Here is a 19654-nt window from a genome sequence, read left to right as displayed (position 1 = left end):
TCATAGCAAGAATGACGCTCATAATGATGACAACCCCATCTATCCAATCACACTCTACTCCAAAAATTAATAGCTAGGGAGGTGGAGGTCAGTGAAACCGCACTCCACTGTTCCAACGACCGACACGGGCGGTAAGAAGGAACTGAGAGGCGGTTGGGTCGGCAGGGGTATATATCCAGCGCCATGGCGGCGCCACTCCAGGGGGCACCCAGCCGACCCACCGAGTGTTGCTAGGGTAAAAATCTTCCGATGAACATGCATGCGGTGCACGCACACCTAACTGGAATGGATATGAGCAAGCACTCGAAGAAGAATGATGCTCATAATGATGACAACCCCATCTATCCAATCACACTGCACTCCAAAAATTAAATTAAATTAAACTAAGGAACAAAGCCCTAGAATACAAACTCATCTCCAACCCCAAAATAAAATAAAACAAAAATACAAATAAACAACAACCACAAAAAATATCCCAAGCAAGGCTATTATCCTTAAAAGGTAGGAGAGCCAGATATTTGTGATATTCACTAGGGCAGTGATGGGGAACCATGAGATGTTTTAGGGAGACTGACTATCTGCAAGCACAGCACCCCACAGCTCCCAGTGGCTGCAGTTCACCATTTCCAGCCAATGGGAGTTGCCGGAAGGAGCAACCATGCTTCCAGCAGTTCCTATTGGCCCGGAACAACAAACTGCAGCCACTGAGAGCTACGGGAGGCCGTTCCTGCAGATGGTCAGTGTCCACAAAATGTCCTGCGGCCTGCAATCAGCTTACCCTCGCCGCATGCGTCCTGTGGGCTGCAGGTTGCCCACCACTGCCCTAGGGAGTTTACTCTTGCCTCTTCATGTAGTAGCACCTTTACATTGATCAGCTTTATTAACTTTTCTCTTTATCTTTAAAGATAAATTTACTAAGAGGTGAGAAATTGCATTTCTACCTGTAGCAGGACCTCCTACTCAGTCTGGCTTTGGGTTAGCTCCTGCCTCATTTTCCTCCTTGGATTCCCCAATAACTTCGACAGAGGCTTTCATGTGTCAATGAACACTCCTTCTTGGGATCTGGGTCTGGGAAAACAAGAACTCCTACAGAGCTTCTGTAGCTGGTTCATGACCCTTCGTGCAATGTTCTTAGTCCTATACCTGCCAAGACTTCCCTGTAGCAGACTTGCCCTCCATGCTCCAGCCTTCTTATCTAGCTCTCGATGTCTTTAGGCTTGCAGTCCCTCTGCCTCGTAGCTAGAGAGTCTTAATGTATAAAGCAATTCCTGTAGCCCTCCTCCTCTGCATCTCTCCCTGCTCTCTATCGAGTAGCGACTCCCAGGGATTCCTGCAGGGAGCCTCCCTTCTCTTTCCTTTGACTCTCTAAAGGCTTCTCTTTTATCTACACCCAAGAGGCCTGACTTTAGCTACATGATCTGCCTATCATGTGGCATTACTCATTCTGTATCTCTGTGGAGACAGGTGGGGCTGGATCCACCACCCCTTAAAGGGCCAGTCACCCTCTGACACATCCCCTGATACCAGCCTTATACTGGGGTGCAATCACAATATATCAAGACCCAGATCATCTACTATGTATTGTCTTGATGTTTTTATGCAGGCCTCCCCAGCTCTGTCTATATAAGGTAGAAAAATTATTCAAACCCTCTTTCCCCATGTCAGCTTTATGCTTACCAGTTGAAGAGTCCCTAATGGTTGCTGCTGTTTGTTATTACTCTGTGCACTGCAGTGCCTACTCAGAAAGACTTGAATGCCCTATGTATGTAAAAGCCAAAGAAGTTACCAACCTAGGGACGCAAACAGGTGAAATAGATTTGAGTGAGGTTGCAGTCTTAATGCTGAAATATTTGATTGTACCAGATGGATCTTCAAATGTTTATGGTTTTATGGAGATATTTGGCAAACATCCAAAACTGGGTGGTATAAGAGACAGAAGCAGCCAGAATCATTGGTGAACAATAAGAAGCAGTAGGGCATGTAGGAGATGGGGATTGGCCCTGCTCTGATTAGGGGGTTGGACTTCCAACCCTCATAATCTACGATTCTAAACCAGAGATGGATAAACTAACAATGTGGCAAGGTACAGGTAATGAAACAAGTATTTATTTAAATGAGGGCAGTTGTGTTCAAGATCTTCTGTTTTAATTTTCCCCTTCACTTGTGGAACAACCTGGAGTATAGTGAGATAAAAAATTTAAAACCATCATTGCTTTTTTTTGACTATTGCAAGCTCAATAAATGAACTAGATTGCTGCTTCAATCTTGCCCATCTCTTATCAGTATTTTAACAAATGGAAAAATATGCAATAAAATGTCAGCATCATGGCAGAACATAACTTGTTCTACTTCAACACAATGAAGTAGACTGAGAATGTCTGTCTTTTTTTTTTCTTTTTTTGCCCCCAGCTGATCTTGCCTTGTTCTCACATCTATGGTACTTACAAGGAGCCACTCTCCACTCTCTGGTTCCTATTGAATCCTCCCCACATTTAATGGAGTGATTGGCTGTTGTTTAAAAATTTCTTTGTTAGTTCTGTATTACTTTCTCTTAGTGCATTTCATCTTCAAAGCATTTAAACATTTTAAAGTAATTAAACATCAGGCAAATATTATTATCATAACTTCAATGGAGGCAGAGATATTAAGAGTCCAAAACTTCAGAAGAAGTAAGGCTAAAACAGGAATTAGAATTCAGGAGTTCCTGGTTCCTAGTCCTATGCTCATGTAATAAAGCCTCATAGCATAGCACTATAACGTGGAGAAGAGAAAAAACAATTATTTATTTTCACAGATAGGGGACTTTCCATATGCATACACACACACACACACACAGAGCGTAAATATTTTTGCTGAAAGATAGCAACATAATCTTTATTTCTTAGAATTTAGAATGATGACACACAAGAACCCAAAAAACAGAGGCGCAACTCAACCTATCTTACTCTGGGCTGGCTCTCTGGAGACTGATTGATAGCATGCTTCCTTACAGAGACTCCAAGAATGCAAGCAGGACCAGGAAACCCCAAGTGATAGCTTGGCATTTTTAACATTTTTCCATGTACCATGTTAAGGATTCATACATTTTTAATTGTTAAAAATTATTTTCCAGTAGTTCAAATCTTAACTTTAAGAAATAGTTATTATCACAGTTTGCTAGCATGTGCACTCTCTGAACAAGATCCATGCTGCATATATTGTTCTTTCAAACTTAAATATGTAAAATGTGATTATTATATTTGTATATTAGGAGAAGATTTCTGCTCTCAAAAAGCAAGCTAATCATATAGTCCAGCAATCACAGAGGGAACAAGATCATTTTGTAAAAGAGAAGAATAACTTAATAATGATGCTGCAGAGAGTAAGTGCTTTCTTGTGTTTGTAGACTTTTTTTTATATTAGTGGGTTTTTTTTTTTAATCTAATTGTTAAATGGAAATTGGAAAGACAAAATTATCTCAACAGGCTTCTGTTTTCCAATAGCATTAAAAAAAAACCCACTTTATTATTACCAGCCGGTTTCCTAGCTACAAACTGTAGTGGTGTTTTGTCTTATATGAGGTTTTATAGAGATTACCTCATAATGAACAAGGTCTTTGCATTAAAAATATAGTAAACAAAAGCTGTTCCTCTGTCTTAGGATTTTATATATATAAAATGCCAACATTTCATCCGTCAAAGGCTATCTGGGAATGTGCACAACCTCTGCACCTTCCAAACCATCAACATATAATGGCCAATAATTGACCACAAAATCAGACTACTTGTCATGACCAACTTCTGGCTAATAAAATTCTAGAATGAAAAAAATGTATCTTTCTCCTGGGACCTAAATTTTGGTTTAGACCACAAGGAGGAAGCGGATTTTATTCTCTGAGAACGCTTTGCTCTCATCTGTATGCTGGAGACAGACCTCAAGAGCTTTCTGGTTTGATCACAGCTATTGGCAAAGACTTTTAAAAGTGACTAGTGATTTTGGGTGCCCTCCCCCCTCCCCCAACTTGGTCAGGGGCGGCTCCAGGCACCAGTGCAGTAAGTGCATGCCTGGGGTGGCAAGCCGTGGGGGGGCAGCCTGCCGGTCGCTGTGAGGGCAGCAGTCAGGCTGCCTTTGGTGGCATGCCTGCGGGAGGTCCGCCAGTCCCGCAGCTTCGGCGGCAATTCGGCAGCGGGTACGCCGAAGGTGCGGGACTGGCAGACCTCCCGCTGGCATCCATCAAAGGCAGCCTGACTGCCGTGCTTGAAGCGGCAAGATACATAGTCTCCCCTGAACATGGTATACCTTAAAAAAAGGGCCCGATTTTCAGAAAGGTTGGAGCCCTCACCTGTCAAGTCAGGCTTCTTTATTGTGTCAAGATGGAAACCCCAAAACTCATGCACCCCAAATCAACGGTCGCTTTTTACAGTCTTTGGCGATTGCAATTGGACATACAGGGTGTGATCCAAAGTTCACTGAAGCCGAAAGGAGTCTTTGCATCAACTTCAGTGGGATTTGGATTGGTCGTAAAGTGTGGGACTGCTAGGTCTCAGGCTATTTGGAGCTTAAATCCCAAACGGGTGTTGGGAACCGTTGGAGAGTTTCAGTTCTGCTATAAATAAATAAATAAAATAGAAACTGCTATTGCAATTCTAGCAACACCACATACTTTCCTTATACCCTTTAAATAAATAACTGGCATTCATTTTAGGTGGATAAATATTCATTTCTGAAATAAACACGTCTATTCCTGACAGGAAAAAGAGAATCTTTGTAATTTGGAAAAGAAATACTCTGGACTTTCTGGAGGAAAAGGATTTCCTGTCAGTCCTAGCAGTCTAAAAGAGGTAAGCAGTGTTAACTGCTGTTTTCCTGAACCTCTGGTAAGCTTAATGTTTATTAACATTGTATGCAATAGTGATTTAGAGTTTGGCAAAACTTATAAAATATGCAATGCATTGTTCATGTGATTTTCAATATTCTGTTCTTGCTGTGATTAGGAAACTTTGCTGTGTTACTTCTGGAAGTCCAAATTAAGCCAAAAAATAGCTTCTCAGATGTTTTTCCCATTCATTAAACTTTTGCTCTGGATAAATTACCATTTTGCATTTGCTAGAGAATCTGTTTTTCTCTAAATAAACACTTGAACCTGACTGACATAAGGAAAGCGAGATCTAGAAACAGCTAAGGACAAGTGCTACTAGGTTACAGTGTTCTTGCTCTTATATCGTATATTTGATATTTTTTTGTCACTGACTTCTTTTTTGGGATAGAAAAAATCCATTATAAATGTTTGTTTCAGCTTCTCATCATTTAAACACCGAGTTAAAAACCTTGAGCTATTGTAACTCTATTTATTTAATCATTGTTGGCAGTCAAAAGGAAAGAGGTTCAAAAGTTTTGGGTGAGGTATTGAGTAAGTATTCCTAATGTGAAGGAAAACCTAGACCTTACCGCACTTGTGACGCTCCAAAGCTCTGAGGTAATCGTCAAGTCCTCACAACCCACACCTTTGAACTGGGTAAGGAGTCCGAGGGGAGCTGAGCCACAGTCCCCTTTTTGTAGTGATTCAGCCAGTGCATATCTTAGCAATATTGAATCAATGTATTTATCATCTTAATTCAGAGGTGAAAGTAAGCCGGTCCAGTCTGGTATGGTGCACCGGCAAGAGCCAGTATGCCGTGCCAGATCACACCGGCTTCCACAGCAAGGATTTAAAGGGCCTGGTGCTCTGGCTGCTGCGGGGAGCCCGGGCCCTTTAACCCCCTGCTCTCCCCCTCACGGCTCTGGCAGCTGGGCTTGGGTGGGGATTCAAAGGGCCCAGACCCCCCGAGGGCTGCGGGGAGCCCCGAGCCTTTTAAATTTCCAGTGCAGCTCCGGCAGCCGGGCTTGGGCCAGGATTTAAAGGGCTCGTGTCTCCCCACAGCCACAGGAGCTCTGGGCCCTTTGAATCTCTGCCCCGGCCCAGCTGCTGGAGCTGCGGGGGGGATTTAAAGGGCTCGGGGCTCAGCAGCAGCCAGAGCCCCAGGCCCTTTAAGTCACCCCAAAGCCCCGGGGCTCCCAGCCACCTCTGCAGCTGAGAGCCTTGGGGTGATTTAAAAGTCCTGGAACTCCCAGCCACAGCCTGTGCCCCAGGGCCTTTAAATCTTGAGAGGCACCACCTTTTCTGGTTGAGGCCACACCTTTTCAGGGTGAGGCCACACACTCCCTCAGGACTCTGGCCATATCGGTAAGTCCTGTAAGTTACTTTTACCCCTATCTTAACTCATCATAATGAAGTTTCTGTGTCTGTGGACTGCAGTTGTTGTAAACAGAAAATACTAGCGTTTTGAATAAATTGTCAAATATCTAAGGCAGCTTCCTTAACTTAGAATCACACTTAGGGTGAGCAGATGAGAGAGAGAAAATATCGGGACAAATTGGGGGTGGGGGGCTCCGCCAGCGGAACAAAGATGAGTCAGGACATGGGGCAAACACCTAAATATCAGGACGGTCCCTATTTTATCGGGATGTCTGGTCACCCTAATCACACTTGAGTTTCCTGAATAACATCTGCCTTGAGATTAAGTGAATAAAATCCTCCATCTTCTAGTGTGTCTTTGCAATGCTTCTCCCTGCAGCTTCTTTTGCTGATTCCTAAAGATCCCTTTTAAAAGCAGAAATACCATAGCAATAAGTTGTAGCTGTTCTGATCATTTTCATTCCAAAAAAGGACATCTTTTCATGTATTAATGAATCAGTGCAGTTTTGTAACCATATTCCATTCTTTCACCTGTTCATCTTAAAAGTGGTTCACTGTTTCATTTATTTTTAAAATATATTCTGCCTTATTTTTATGACACAGTTTCAGCAGTGACTTCCCTCCTTTAAAATGGTCTTTTTCCACAGCTCAAGAGTTGGGGCATTGACTTATTTATAAGCAATGCATTGAAGCTGTATTTTATTTTTGAAGTGAATGTATTTGACAGCACTAGACACTGAATTTCTCTTGACATCAGAACATTTACATCAACTGTCCTGCCATTGTGCCTCGCCTCCAAGTGTAGCATAGTCTTCATACTTTTTCAGTCAGCCCTTGGCCCTCTTCATCTAAGATTGCTTATAGAGATTCAAATTGCAATGGCTACTTTTAGGATGTGGACTCTTGTCCATTAGGAATCAGACTGATATCCATCAGCATTTTATATGAGCCTCCAAACAGCAACTTTTAGACACAGCTAATTTAAGCAACTATTAGAATAATTTACAGACTAACACCACTGTGTCATAATACCAATCCCGTGAGCCATCCAGTCCCCACAAATTTAATTAAAAGGTATATCAGGAAATAAATAGGGATGGATTTAAAAAAAAAAAGTGAAGAGAGGAAAATCCTAAGCATTAAACATCCACAAATAAGACTTTTGTTTTGGGGGAAATGCTAATGTTATGTTTAAAACCTAGGTGGCGGCTCTAGCTAAGTGGTTCAAATTTAAACATACTAAAACAAAACAAGAAGCACTAATGGCTTTACTTTGATAAAGTGTCTTGCTCACTTACAGTTGGTTTGCCTTTTGGTAACACAAATGTATTTGGAATGACTGAAAACATTCTTCAAAATTAAACTATTCAGTATTTTAAAAATATAATTGTTATTACTGCTTTAATGAAATATTTGATAAGACCACAGATATTTGGCTGTATCACTCCAAACTAACCTTCATTGTACTGGATACATTAACACTCTTGCACGTCTTTTGGCTTTTACTCCTTTTTCGTGTTTAATTTCTGAATTCCTCCTTTTAGGGTTATATCAGTGTAAGTGAAATTAGTGAGCTGTATGGCAATTCCACGAATAGATCCCCTTCCACTCAGCCCCCCACAGATGCTGACGCTGTTGCCACTGAGCCTTCCACGGCTGTGCTGGCGAGCCAGCCACAAAATAAAGAGGTTTGTTTGAGAGACATTTCCCTTTGTTTACATCATTCTTTGACAGCTTTTTTTTTCCTTTTTAATTTCTAGTGTAATAAATTTAACCCTAAAACGAACTGTAGACTTAGCGATGAAGGGTCAGATGTTGGTCTGACACAAAAGGCCAAAGGAATTCTCCAATTATAAAATGTGTTTGGTTTTGGATTTGGGATTTTAGAGGCTAAGAAGAAGTCACTTATTTCTGATAGGGGCAATCATTGCCTTTCATGTGGTAGGCATCCTTCAGAAAAGTAGTCTCAGGTCATATAATATAATGATGATTTGTATGATGGAGGTGAAGTGTTGATTTCCTATCTTATTATAGCTCATTTTTGTGGGATGAATCTATGTAGAAGTAATATCTATCTTTTATATTTTGGGTACAGATCGATACCTTCACTTTTCTTTGTTGTTCCAATCTGTTCTTTCTGGCCTTTTTTGCACACTGTTTGTATCTTTTTGCCTTTATATCAATCTTTACATTGTTTAAAAAATAAACAAGCCCCTGTGTTAAAATGGAGTAACTTTATGATTAAAAATGTCCTATATTTGTGCTGCTATAGTTTACCAATAAACTTGGTATTTAGCATTTTTACATTGCTTCAAATATTTATTTTACCAGTTCCAGTATAATATGTACTTTCATTCCAAACTCTCCCAATGAAATATAGTTATAAACTGCAGTTTGTGTGTGCCATGTGTATTGAATAATTCCTAGTAGAAAACTCTGTGTGTAATTTCTCTCTTTCCTATAAAGCTAAGATCATCTCTCTGTTCTGGATTTGTGTTTCCTCACTCTCTTTCTCCTCGCTCTATTGCTCAACTTCCATCAGTCCATTGGCCTGAGGTCATGGTTACACATGTAGATCCTTTTCCTTTATCTGATACACCTCCTCCTCTCCCAGCTAAGAAACACCGCAGGCAACAACAGGTAACAAATTAAAAACTGATCATCTTGAATTTTTTTATGGTGGCAATGAAGTCATTTACACATGAATTTTTCATGTCATGTGATTATCTAAGAATCCATAATTGATTCAAATTTGCAGAGCTCTGTACTTAAAGGTTTTGCTGAATTTTTATGAATTGTTACTGAGTGGTGTCGAATGAATAGTCTCTTCTTGATGGTGGTCTGTAAATGCATTTAGTGATAGAGACATTCACAATGAGATGAGAAAAAAATCTCATAATAGCCCGTGGCAGTGTACATATTGTATGTCTGTTTGCTTTTAAAACAAATGAATAACACAGTGGAAAATGCTGACACTTGAGAGCTATCTTAATTGTTGGAAACTCTTGCAACGGTAAAGGGCAAGTGGTTAGATCTAAAGTCAAATTTAAATGGAAGGTTTTCTATTACCTTCCAACAATGGATTCACCAAAAATATTGGCTTTAAACTACCAGTTCATTAGCATTTGGAGAGGTTTATTTTTCCTTTGCCTAATAGGATGCCACTTGTAAACTTAGGCTTTGTCTATACTACATAGCTTTTAGCGACACGGCCGTTAAGTTTGCCAGTGGAAATGCTGTTTGTTGGCACTTTTACAAAATAATTCCACCCCCTATGAGCGGGGTTTGTGTTGTCAACAGGAGAGTGTGCCTGCCGATAACAAGCCACTTACACTACCACTTGCTGCGGCAAAACTTTTGTCTTTTGGGTGGGGGCTTTTTTAAGCACCTGCAAACGACAAAACAATTGGCTGTGTAGACAAAGCCCTAGACTCCTTGTGTTCTTAAAACAATAATTGGGTGCAGGGCCAACAACGTGTTCCTGTTCTTACAATGTTTTCTTAATCAACAGGCAGTGCTGATGTAAAATTACAGGCCCATTTTTATGTACAGTATGATTGATTCAGTTGCAAATTGGTGATGATTTAACATTAAGCTTTACTTTCTGTTTATGAAATATTTTTCATTCTATGTGTGTGATATCCTACATTTTTGAGAGCTTTGTTTAAGATGAATCTCTTAACAACTCACCAATATGGAAACAAATTTTTAATTTTAAGGGTATGAGGAATTAAAACTGTTGTTTATTTCTAAAATAATCCCTGTGTCATTAATTTGGTCCACAATTGCCATAAAAAGAAATATGTTACAAGTTCCATTTCTATGTCCCATTGAATCTTGGAAATCACACAACTTTTATATGGCTATTTATATGTCTTAACTGGCAGAACTCATTAATGATAAATGCTTAAATGTGAACCCTCAGCACTACACAAGCTTCAGAGAGTCCTTAATGCTATTGTAAATTGAGAATAGTTGATCATTTTTATCTTTGGGGACAATTGGTTACTATTTTACCATGCATCATATAATTTCTATGACTAATAATATGTTTTTAGTACTGCGGCAGCCTTTAAAAACAACAGCAAATCGTGGACAAGATGTGAAACAGAATATTTAGCTTTAAAATGAGACACATTCTTTACAGTGAAATTTTGAGACTGTAGATTTCTTTATAGTGTGGAACATAATTTACCAAACAGTTCAATTCATTTTGTTAAAACAGTGTTGCAAATTATATTTTAAGCACTTTAGAAATCTGGAAGAAAGAAAGAAACAGCACAAGGAGGGCACATATTTGAGTGATACTCTACCCCGCAAGAAAACCGCTCCCTCTATATCTCCACACTTCAGTAGTTCTACTCTCGGACGAAGTGTTACTCCTAAAGTAAGTACTATGCCTATATATAGTTTTTCCATTTCTAGAGTCCCATATGAAAAGTTAAGGAGTTAAGGTTGAGTAACGTAATGATCTTGTAATTATCCCAAAAGTAAGGCTATGTCTACATTCTAAAACACTCTGCAACTGTTCTACTGTAGAGCTTCAGGGTAGACACTTACTACAGTGACAGAAGGGATCCTCCCATCTGTGTAGATAATCCATGTCCTCAAGAGGTGGTAACTGGGTTGACAGAAGAATTCTTCTGTCGTCCTAGCACTGTCTACACCGGGTTTTAAGTCAACTTAACCAGGTCTCCCAGGACAGTGGTTTTGAGAGACATAACCATGCCAATGTAACTTTTCTGTGTAGATAAACCCTAGATGTTACAAACCAGCAAATTCAGAGTTGAACTTAAAGGAAATCCAAACATGTTAAGATAGGAAAAGGCACCAAAACAACCTTAATTCAAACCTGTAGTTATGTCATGCAATAACAGTTAATTTATGATTACTATATAATAGTGGCTGCAATTCCACATTAGAGTAAACTGATTTTTAAAGAAACATTTAGAGTTCTGATTTTTCTTTTCCTCTTGGTGTTACTTGAAGGTAGAGATGAAACAAAAATTGTATCTAGATTGTGGCACCATGAATCATTGTAGAGCAACCAAAAGCCTTCATGTGATTTTAGGAGGAGAAGATACTTGAAAATATTTCAGAAATTGAGAACGTGTACAACTAAAGTAGCTTATAGCTGATACTTTGTCATGAAATCCATATGAGGTATTTGTTTTGTCCGGAATTGCTGACTTACAAAGTTGTAAGGTGTGCAGTTTGTAAATATCTGTTCACAAAATGTCATGCAGGGTCATTTACCACTAGGACAGAGCAACAGCTGTGGCAGTGTACTTCCTCACTGTCTGGCAACCATAACCAAAGAGTCCGAATCAAGAAGAATGCATAAAGGTAAAGTTATTTTAAAACACTTACTTTCTATTCATGGGTATCTAATGTTCATTCTTCTGGAAAGTAAATCCCAAATCAGTGTACTTATAATCTATAGAGTTTATGTTAGGCTTTGAAATAATATTTTTCCTTTCAATATGAAAATAGAAAGCTGCACATGCAATGTTCAGACTTCAGCAAAAGAAGATGTTAAAGATGTATGGAATTAAGCTATATTGCAGGAGCACAGGCAATGTCTCCTTGTCATTTTCCATTTCAATTTAAAAGTACATCATTTTCACATACGCTGTAGTAAACAAGGAAGTTACATTGAAGAATATGTATTGGGTAAACTGGTTAACTCCAACTAAGATGGGTGGGTTGTTGTTCTTTTTGAGACAACTTATTAAAGATAGTGTGTGTGTGTTTAGAAACATTATCTAGTGCCTTCATCTTGTAAATTACTCTTCATGGGCAGATACTTTTGCCAGGGTGGAATAATCAGGGTTTATCATTGACCCTTAAAGATGAAGATTTATAACAGAGTACAGTTTATTTTAATCTATCATAGATGTGTGTGCCTAAAAATATTGATTGTTGTAGCTTTGCTGGTGCAACTCTGGAATAAAGACGTGACAATTCTGCATCTAGTGTACAGTACTGCTCTGAAACATGTCCCTGTAAACCTTGGGGTTCTGTTTATTTTTTCTCAGCTTGTGCTCATTCATGCTCAATTTTTTTAAGTAAAAATGTGTTTGATTCTGTCAACTCTGCAAACTCAACTGTTTCTGAGATCTGAGAATCAATATCTGTTATTTCTGGCATGTGCATCATTACCAAAAATAAATATTCTACTGTAGAAATTACTTTACAATTGTGTTAATTATGCATTAGCCAAAACAGAATCCATAGTACTTTTCCATCATAGTTTCCCATATCTGTGTTGGCTATTCAAGGCTAACAAGTGTTAAAAGCATTATTGTAGTCTAAGAAGATGTTTGTAGTCAGCCAAATCAACAGAGGTGACTGAACATATATGGAGCAGATTTGCTGAGTAAAATTGCACCATTTTTACATAGCCACCTAGCCACCTTACAAAATTGAACTACATTTGTGGGTTTGCCTCTTAGGGTTCAGTAATCTGGAGGGCCTTGCACAAACTTTCTGTTTTGTTTTTTGTGTGTGTATGTTTGTTTGTTTCTTCCACCCTGAAGTATTTCAGAAGCAGACACAAAAACAGTTCAATTGTCAGCCTGGAAAGCTTCTCTGTTGTGTATTTTGCAATACAAGATAGTTTACAAATGCACCTAGACATAATACGTACAATTTTTTGTGACATAACTTGTTTGCTTTGGCTTACAAAACGTAAGAGACAAATGTTACACAATTATTTTAAATTAGAAGATAACAATTTTTTAAAATAGGAGTGATTTTTACAAAGTTATTTCTAGACTGCATTTAGAGTAGGTGATGTGAAACAACTGTGAATTGTTAAAGGCTTTTTTACAAATTGAAGATGCTGGGTATTATGGGAAGGATAGACCCACTAATTTTGAAAATCCTTGCCCACCTTTTATGTCGCGAACTCCGCCAATCAAATTTCTTTTGTCAGCATGCAACCAAACTATGATATATATGCCATATGAATAATTGTCTAATACATAGATCAGGAAAATGCTGAGAGAATGGGGAAGAGAATCACTGAAATTAGCCAGTATAGTAGAGGTGTAGACTAAAAATATATAGTCTAATTCAAGACTGAATAAGCAGATGGAGAATACAAAAAGAGGTGTATTTGATACTGTGCAAGGTGTTTTTTTCGATGTCATCTGGAATAATATGTGCTATGGTGATTGCCATATCACAGAAAGATAATTATTGCCTTAAAAGAGGCAGCAGAGAGGATAGCTGGTGTGAAGACACTAAATTATGAAAAGAGGTTTAGGGGATTGGGTTTATTCTCATTGGGAAAGAGGAAATTTCTTGATGGCCTAATTTGAAATGTTGAGACATTATAAAACTGTTGATAGATGCTTTGCTTGCACTCACACAGGTTTTAAAAAGTGGGAGATATAATTAAAACAGAGAGGATCTAGGAATAAATGCAAAAAACAGGCAGAACTGTCTCTGCTTCACCCTCCTTCCCTAGTGATATTTTTAATATTTATTACCTTTTTGCTCAGATTTATTTTTTGGAAGGAGTTTGAAGGATATAAGGCTTTTTTCTGTTCCTAAATTGTCTTAAGGTTTGGGGAAAGTCCTTTAATCTCACAAATCGGCAACTACATTGTTTGCAGAAACTCTTCTTTAGACTATTTGTTAAATACTCCCGTATGTTGGACAAATCAGTGAAGAAATACAAAAATTCATCGTGAAACAATTATTAGGTGTGTGGAAACCTGAGGGGCAAGTTCTAAAACCTTTAAAAATAGGCACAAACAGGGCTCCTATGGAATTTAGTGGGGAGGCCTATACTGTGAAGCATAATTTAGCCCATTAGGTAGAACTTACATTCTTTTTAATAGGATCAGTGGAGAATGTGTGTTGCCTTAAAATAGTGAAAATTGGGTAAAAAATTTCACTCGTCCTAAGATTTAAACATAATTTTGAATTTAGTTTAATTATTTGTTATTAGGAACAGGTCAATTTTCTGTTCTTGAATGTGGCTCCCATTGATTCAGTGGAAGATGGGCCTTGGTTACACAAGTCTAAGTTCTGCATAACTTCACAAACACATAGTTGAGAATGAAGACAAATCAGGTGTGAGCAGAAGTTAAATTTATTCTGTTTTCTTTCCTGACAACTATATGATTTCCTTTCCTTACTATCATCCCTTTATTTCTTTGCCAGCTCTCCTCATATATAAAAACATAATTCATCAGAAAGATAAGCTTGGCCTTTTATCTACAAACAAGTGTAACAGCCATTGAGTATCTGGGAAAGTTATATGCTGCTCTTGTAGGGGGACTGATATGTTGATCTTGTACATCTTTTCCATTTCTCTTAATAACACTGAACTGCGAGAAAAGATTACTTGAGAGAAGGGAAGATTCTTGTACAGCCCAACACAGTGTGCAGGCTTATATAGTGGTATATAGTCTTGTGATAGATAGACATTTGTGAGAACCAAAATATAGCTGTTGTCTAATTTTAGACACCCGTCCTGGTTTACATCATCCTGCATTGTGCTGCAGGACTTCATAATTGTGTGTTCAGTATATTGAGTGGCTTTGCAGAGATAAGTAGTTTATTTTTTCCCCAATAAATAAAGAATAGATATGAATATTGCCTGTTTGTTCAGCTTAAGTGGCCAGATCAAGAGAAAACATGTATAAAATTCTTTAGACATGTTAAAACAATAAAATCATGTATTAATCTTTAATATTCCCTACACTTCCCCCAGAAAGCTCATTTTGTAAGTACAGCGAATGTAAAAAGTAGATTCTAAACCTTGTAAACTTGTGATGCATACTAAAACATCACTTATTTCACTTGCCTTCTCTCTGACAGTTGACAGGCTTGACATTTCAGTGGGTGTCTGAGCTGAAGGTGATGTATTGTGGGTGACATGATAGTCCCATTTTATTGCTTCCAAAAACATGCACAATCCCATTGAATTTATTGGCATTATACATGCTTATGCCAGTGATGAATTATAGTTTTGTATGATGAATGCCTTTTTATCCTTTACTATTTGGAGCATATACCATAAACATAGCATGGTGTCACATCAACTGCAATATTAAATGGAGTTGAAGTGCAGCTCAGGTGTTAATGGTGTTTCCAGTGGCTTACAAGCTTTCTTGGGGCTGAAATTCTTAGGCCAGAGATCTGAGTGTGCATATGCATAATTCTGTAGAAAGTTATTCAGCTGTCTCTGGAGGAACTGACAGTTAAGCTAATTCAGAAATGTTTTTCTAAAGTAGTATTAAATTAAATACGCCTAAAATTATTTTTCTCTAATTTTCTCTCTAATTTCTACTTCACTTACCCCAAAAATGTAAATTTGAAAATCCAAGAAGGTAAAATATAAATTTAAAGATGAATATTTTAATTTCACCAAAGTCAGGAAATGAAGCATTTTCAAATCCACTTCAATTTGACCATGTTGTGCATATTCATTAAACTATTTGGCTTTATGCAGGAATAGAAAACACAACAGATAGGCAAGGGAACTGACTTAAATTTCATGTGGAAACTGCAGCTTTGCATATCTTGATTCTGGGGCAGTTGATGTCTCATCTGCAAATAATTTTAAGATCAAGTGACGATGGTTTTCATTTGGAAGTATTTTCACAGATCCATTCATACTAAATGGACTTAATTGCAAAGACTACTAAAAGTGTGAGTGACAAGTAACCTGATTTAAAAAACTAGACCTCACAAGGAAATAACTAAGGCCTTGTCTACACTGGCAAGTAAAGCAGCTTTCTGTGTTGTAACTCCTGAGGTGTGTACACACTGCCAAGCCACTTATTGCACAGAAACTGTAAAAAAAACCTCACCCCAACAAGAGGCGTACAGCTTTCTGCACCAGGGAACAGCACTGCGGTGCCAGTGTAGATACTTTGGTCAATTACAGTGCTGTGATTGCCTCCAGGAGGTGTCCCACAATACCTGTTCTTGCCTCTCTGGTCATCGGTTTGAACTCTACTGCCCCGCCCTCAGGTGACCAACTGTCATCCCCAGCCCTTAAATTACTTGGGAATTTTGAAAGTCCCCTTCCTGTTTGCTCAGTGACACATGCAGTGGTCTCAGCGCATCTTTCCAGGTGACCAAGCCTGCTCCACGCACGATCCCCCACTTGGCGCAATGCCGAGCTGATGGACGTCATCAGCATTCAGGGAGAGGAGGCTGTCCAGTCCCAGCTGCGCTCCAGTGTAGGAATTATGAGACCTACAGATGGATTTCATGATGCATGACAGAAAGGGTCCATGACTGAGACACACTGCAGTGCAGGGTCAAAGTGAAGGGCTGTGGAACACCTACCACAAGGCACAGGAGACAAACCACCACTCCGGTGCTGCGCCCATGAGCTGCCTGTTCTACAAAGAGCTGGATGCGATACTCGGTGGCAACCCCATCTACACTGTGAAGGCCCCTGTGGCTGCTTTGTTGGCTTATGTGCCAGTCAAGAGTGGACTGAGCCAGGAGGAGGATATCTTGGACAAGGACGTGGAGGGGCAATGGGACCCAGAGGCAGAGATTGACTTGGAGGCCAGAGATGCATGTAGTCAGGAGCTTTTTTACTACCCAGGAGGAGCCTAGGCAGTCACAGCTATTGGAGATTGGTGAAACGCATACAGGAGAGGAGGCCCCTGGTAAGTGGATCTGATTTTGAGAATCACTGAAGTGAGCTTTTGGGGGCAGGAGGGTTGCAGAGAGCAGGCTTGTCTCCCACTGCATGCCTGGTCTGAGCGGCATAACAGGCTGTTGATTGACTCCCTCACTTCATGGGGAATCTCCCTCAGAGATCTCCAGGAAACTGTCGTGGAGATACTGGGCAAACTACTGTCACAGGTTCTTTGGCAGAGCTGCTTTGTTTCTTGCCCCATTAAGGGTAACTTTCCCATGCCACCAGGGGCGGCTCTAGATATTTCACCGCCCCAAGCACGGCGTCATGCCGCAGGGAGCGCTCTGCCGCTCTCCGGTCCTGCAGCTCCAATGGTCCTCCTGCAGGCGTGCCTGCAGAGGGTCCGCTGGTCCCACGGCTCCAGTGGACCTCCTGCAGGCATGCCTGCAGAGGGTCCGCTGGTCCCACGGCTCTGGTGGACCTCCTGCAGGCTTGCCTGCGGGAGGTCCACTGGAGCCGTGGGACCAGCGGACCCTCTGCAAGCATGCCACCGAAGGGACTCTGCCTGCTGCTCTCTCGGTGACCGGCAGAGCGCCCCCCGCGGCATGCCGCCCCAAGCACGCGCTTGGCGTGCTCAGGCCTGGGGCTGCCCCTGCATGCCACTCTACTGTCTCTGGGGGGACACCATTGATGCACACAGGTGAGCTGCATAGGAGCCAGGGTGGACGCCACAGTCTTGATTCCCTGGTCTCCCTCAGCAGCAAACTATCTTTCATAATATGGAAGATGTGCCTGTGGAAAATGTGGGGACAGGAATGATTATAAGGCCCCCCCCACAATGCTGGCTCTCCCCAAGAGCCACGTTCCCAGTGTATAGTATGGTCATAGAACACTGATTTCCCCTGCTCCTGCAGTTATTCACCATTTTGGGGGGCTTGTGGCTCGTGTGCTTGCCTGGGGTCAGCCAGTTAGGGACAGCTATGTGAATAGTGGCTGTGTTTTAAATCAGTGGTCTGTGTGTTGCAAACAGTACTGCTTTTGTAAAATGTTGCATTTTGGCTTTACAGATATGACCTTGGAACCCAGCCTCCCTCTTTGTTATTGCTGGCAGAACAGCTGCACAGAATTGGAAAGCAGCTATGAAGAACTAAAGAGGACTTTCTGTGCGATGTCATGATGCAGTCCGTGGCCAAAAAACAAGAATTGAAGGAGTGGCAGGACACTGAAAAGAGGTACTGAAAGGAGAACACGGCACGCCAGAACGAAGCCACGGAGTGGCTCTTAAACATTATGGAGCACCAAGCGGATACACTCTAGGTGCTACCAGCACTGCAAACCGCGCCCGCCCTTCCGTGAAGCCACTGTTGCAAAACTCTTTCTCGTGTGCCTCCCAGACATCACCAACACACTCTTATCAACCTTCTGGCTCCAGTCTGTACCGGGTGCATTCCACTCCTGCCCCATCACGGTCCCGCCGTGCAGACTCCGAGTACCCACTTCACTCAACACCCGTTCGTCTGCAGTTTGGCCCTGCTGAAGTACGCTACCTGCTGCACTGTACTCCAAAGGAGAAGGTTGGATATTATATCTGAACATACACGAATCTTTAACCATCCTGGGACCCCACCTCCTCTTAGGGCTCTCTCTTCCCCCATCCCCCTCAGTGCTGATTTGTTTTTTTTGTTTATCTCTGTCCTCCGGTTGTTGTTTTTTAATAAAATAATTGTGTTGGTTTGAAAGCAATATTTATTCCATTAATTGAAAGCAAACAGAGCCCTGCAAAGCAACAGGCAGTTTTCTTACATCTTCATAGTGCATCATCTGCACCAATCACAATCACCTCCTAGCATTACAAGCACTCTACTCCCAAGCATAGCAACAAATATTAGTTTGTTTCTTCAGCTTCAAGAAGAGAAAGAGGTGCTCTGTGGCATAGCTGCCCAGAGAGTACTGCTCCGAATACCGCTGCAAGTGCCGCAAATGTGAACACACTGTTGCACAGGCAGCTGACAGTGTGAACACAACAACCGTTTCCCTTCAGAGCTCTCTGAGCAGCACTGTAACTGCCAGCGCTGTAACTCTGTCAGTGTAGACATACCCTAATACTATTTTAGCTAATAATTCTCTGAGTTAAGAGTAGTTTGTCACGTGTCAAATATCTTTGGCATAAACCATTAACTGAAAAATTGTTTCTCAGCTGTCATTCTTGATGGATTTCTCAAGGATTGTGGTGTAAGTACAATTCTGGCATACATAGAATTGATTTAAGAGCTACCAATAGATAAATGAGACATCCTGTTTAAACTAAGATGTCTACAAGTAAAAGGTGATTTTAAACTTCAGCCACCTAAAGAGGAGGAGACAGTGATTGTTCTGAGGAAAAATTGAGAGCTAAAGCTCAGGTGAACCCGTGGGCCTGTGCAACTTTAGTGGGACTCCATGCATGTGTATGGTTTAGCCTGCGTACACTGGGTAGCGTGGCTAAAGAGCCATTAAAGTAGGAATGTGAGACTTGTCCAAATAATTAAATCTAACCAATTTATGGAGTGGTCTCTCAAAGGAAGTAGTAGAAGTTAAAAAAACAGGAAAAGACAAAGAGCTGGAAAACAGCGTAGATAGCACGCCTCACCAGCTGCCTAGATAATGAAAGTGGTCTTTTTCATCTCTTAATTTCTACTGTGTCAGTTTGCCACTCAGAACGTTGTATATACAATTTATACATAGTTTAAGCACTCTTTAAGAGCAAGATCTTGGGACATGACTTATTCTACTTTAAAATAATGGGCACTAATTTAAAAAAAAATGAAAAAACCTCTTAAATG

General features: G+C 40.5%; 1 protein-coding gene across 14 annotated transcripts in view; it reads left to right on the top strand.

The window, feature by feature from the left end:
- Positions 1-19654, top strand: part of PHLDB2 (pleckstrin homology like domain family B member 2) — a 158371-nt gene that overhangs the window by 117217 nt on the left and 21500 nt on the right. For 9 of the 14 annotated variants that reach the window (XM_030581847.1, XM_030581898.1, XM_030581868.1 and 6 more), the window contains 6 exons: positions 3251-3361; positions 4731-4820; positions 7759-7902; positions 8681-8854; positions 10461-10601; positions 11461-11560. In XM_030581847.1, the coding sequence (XP_030437707.1) occupies positions 3251-3361; positions 4731-4820; positions 7759-7902; positions 8681-8854; positions 10461-10601; positions 11461-11560 (760 nt within the window). The remainder of the gene's footprint in view (positions 1-3250; positions 3362-4730; positions 4821-7758; positions 7903-8680; positions 8855-10460; positions 10602-11460; positions 11561-19654) is intronic. The other 5 variants (XM_030581939.1, XM_030581922.1, XM_030581915.1 and 2 more) reach the window with 2 other exon arrangements.

The sequence above is a fragment of the Gopherus evgoodei genome, chromosome 1 (genome assembly GCF_007399415.2).
Source record: "Gopherus evgoodei ecotype Sinaloan lineage chromosome 1, rGopEvg1_v1.p, whole genome shotgun sequence".
Lineage (NCBI taxonomy): Eukaryota > Metazoa > Chordata > Testudines > Testudinidae > Gopherus > Gopherus evgoodei.
This window is presented reverse-complemented; position numbering and strand designations above follow the sequence as displayed.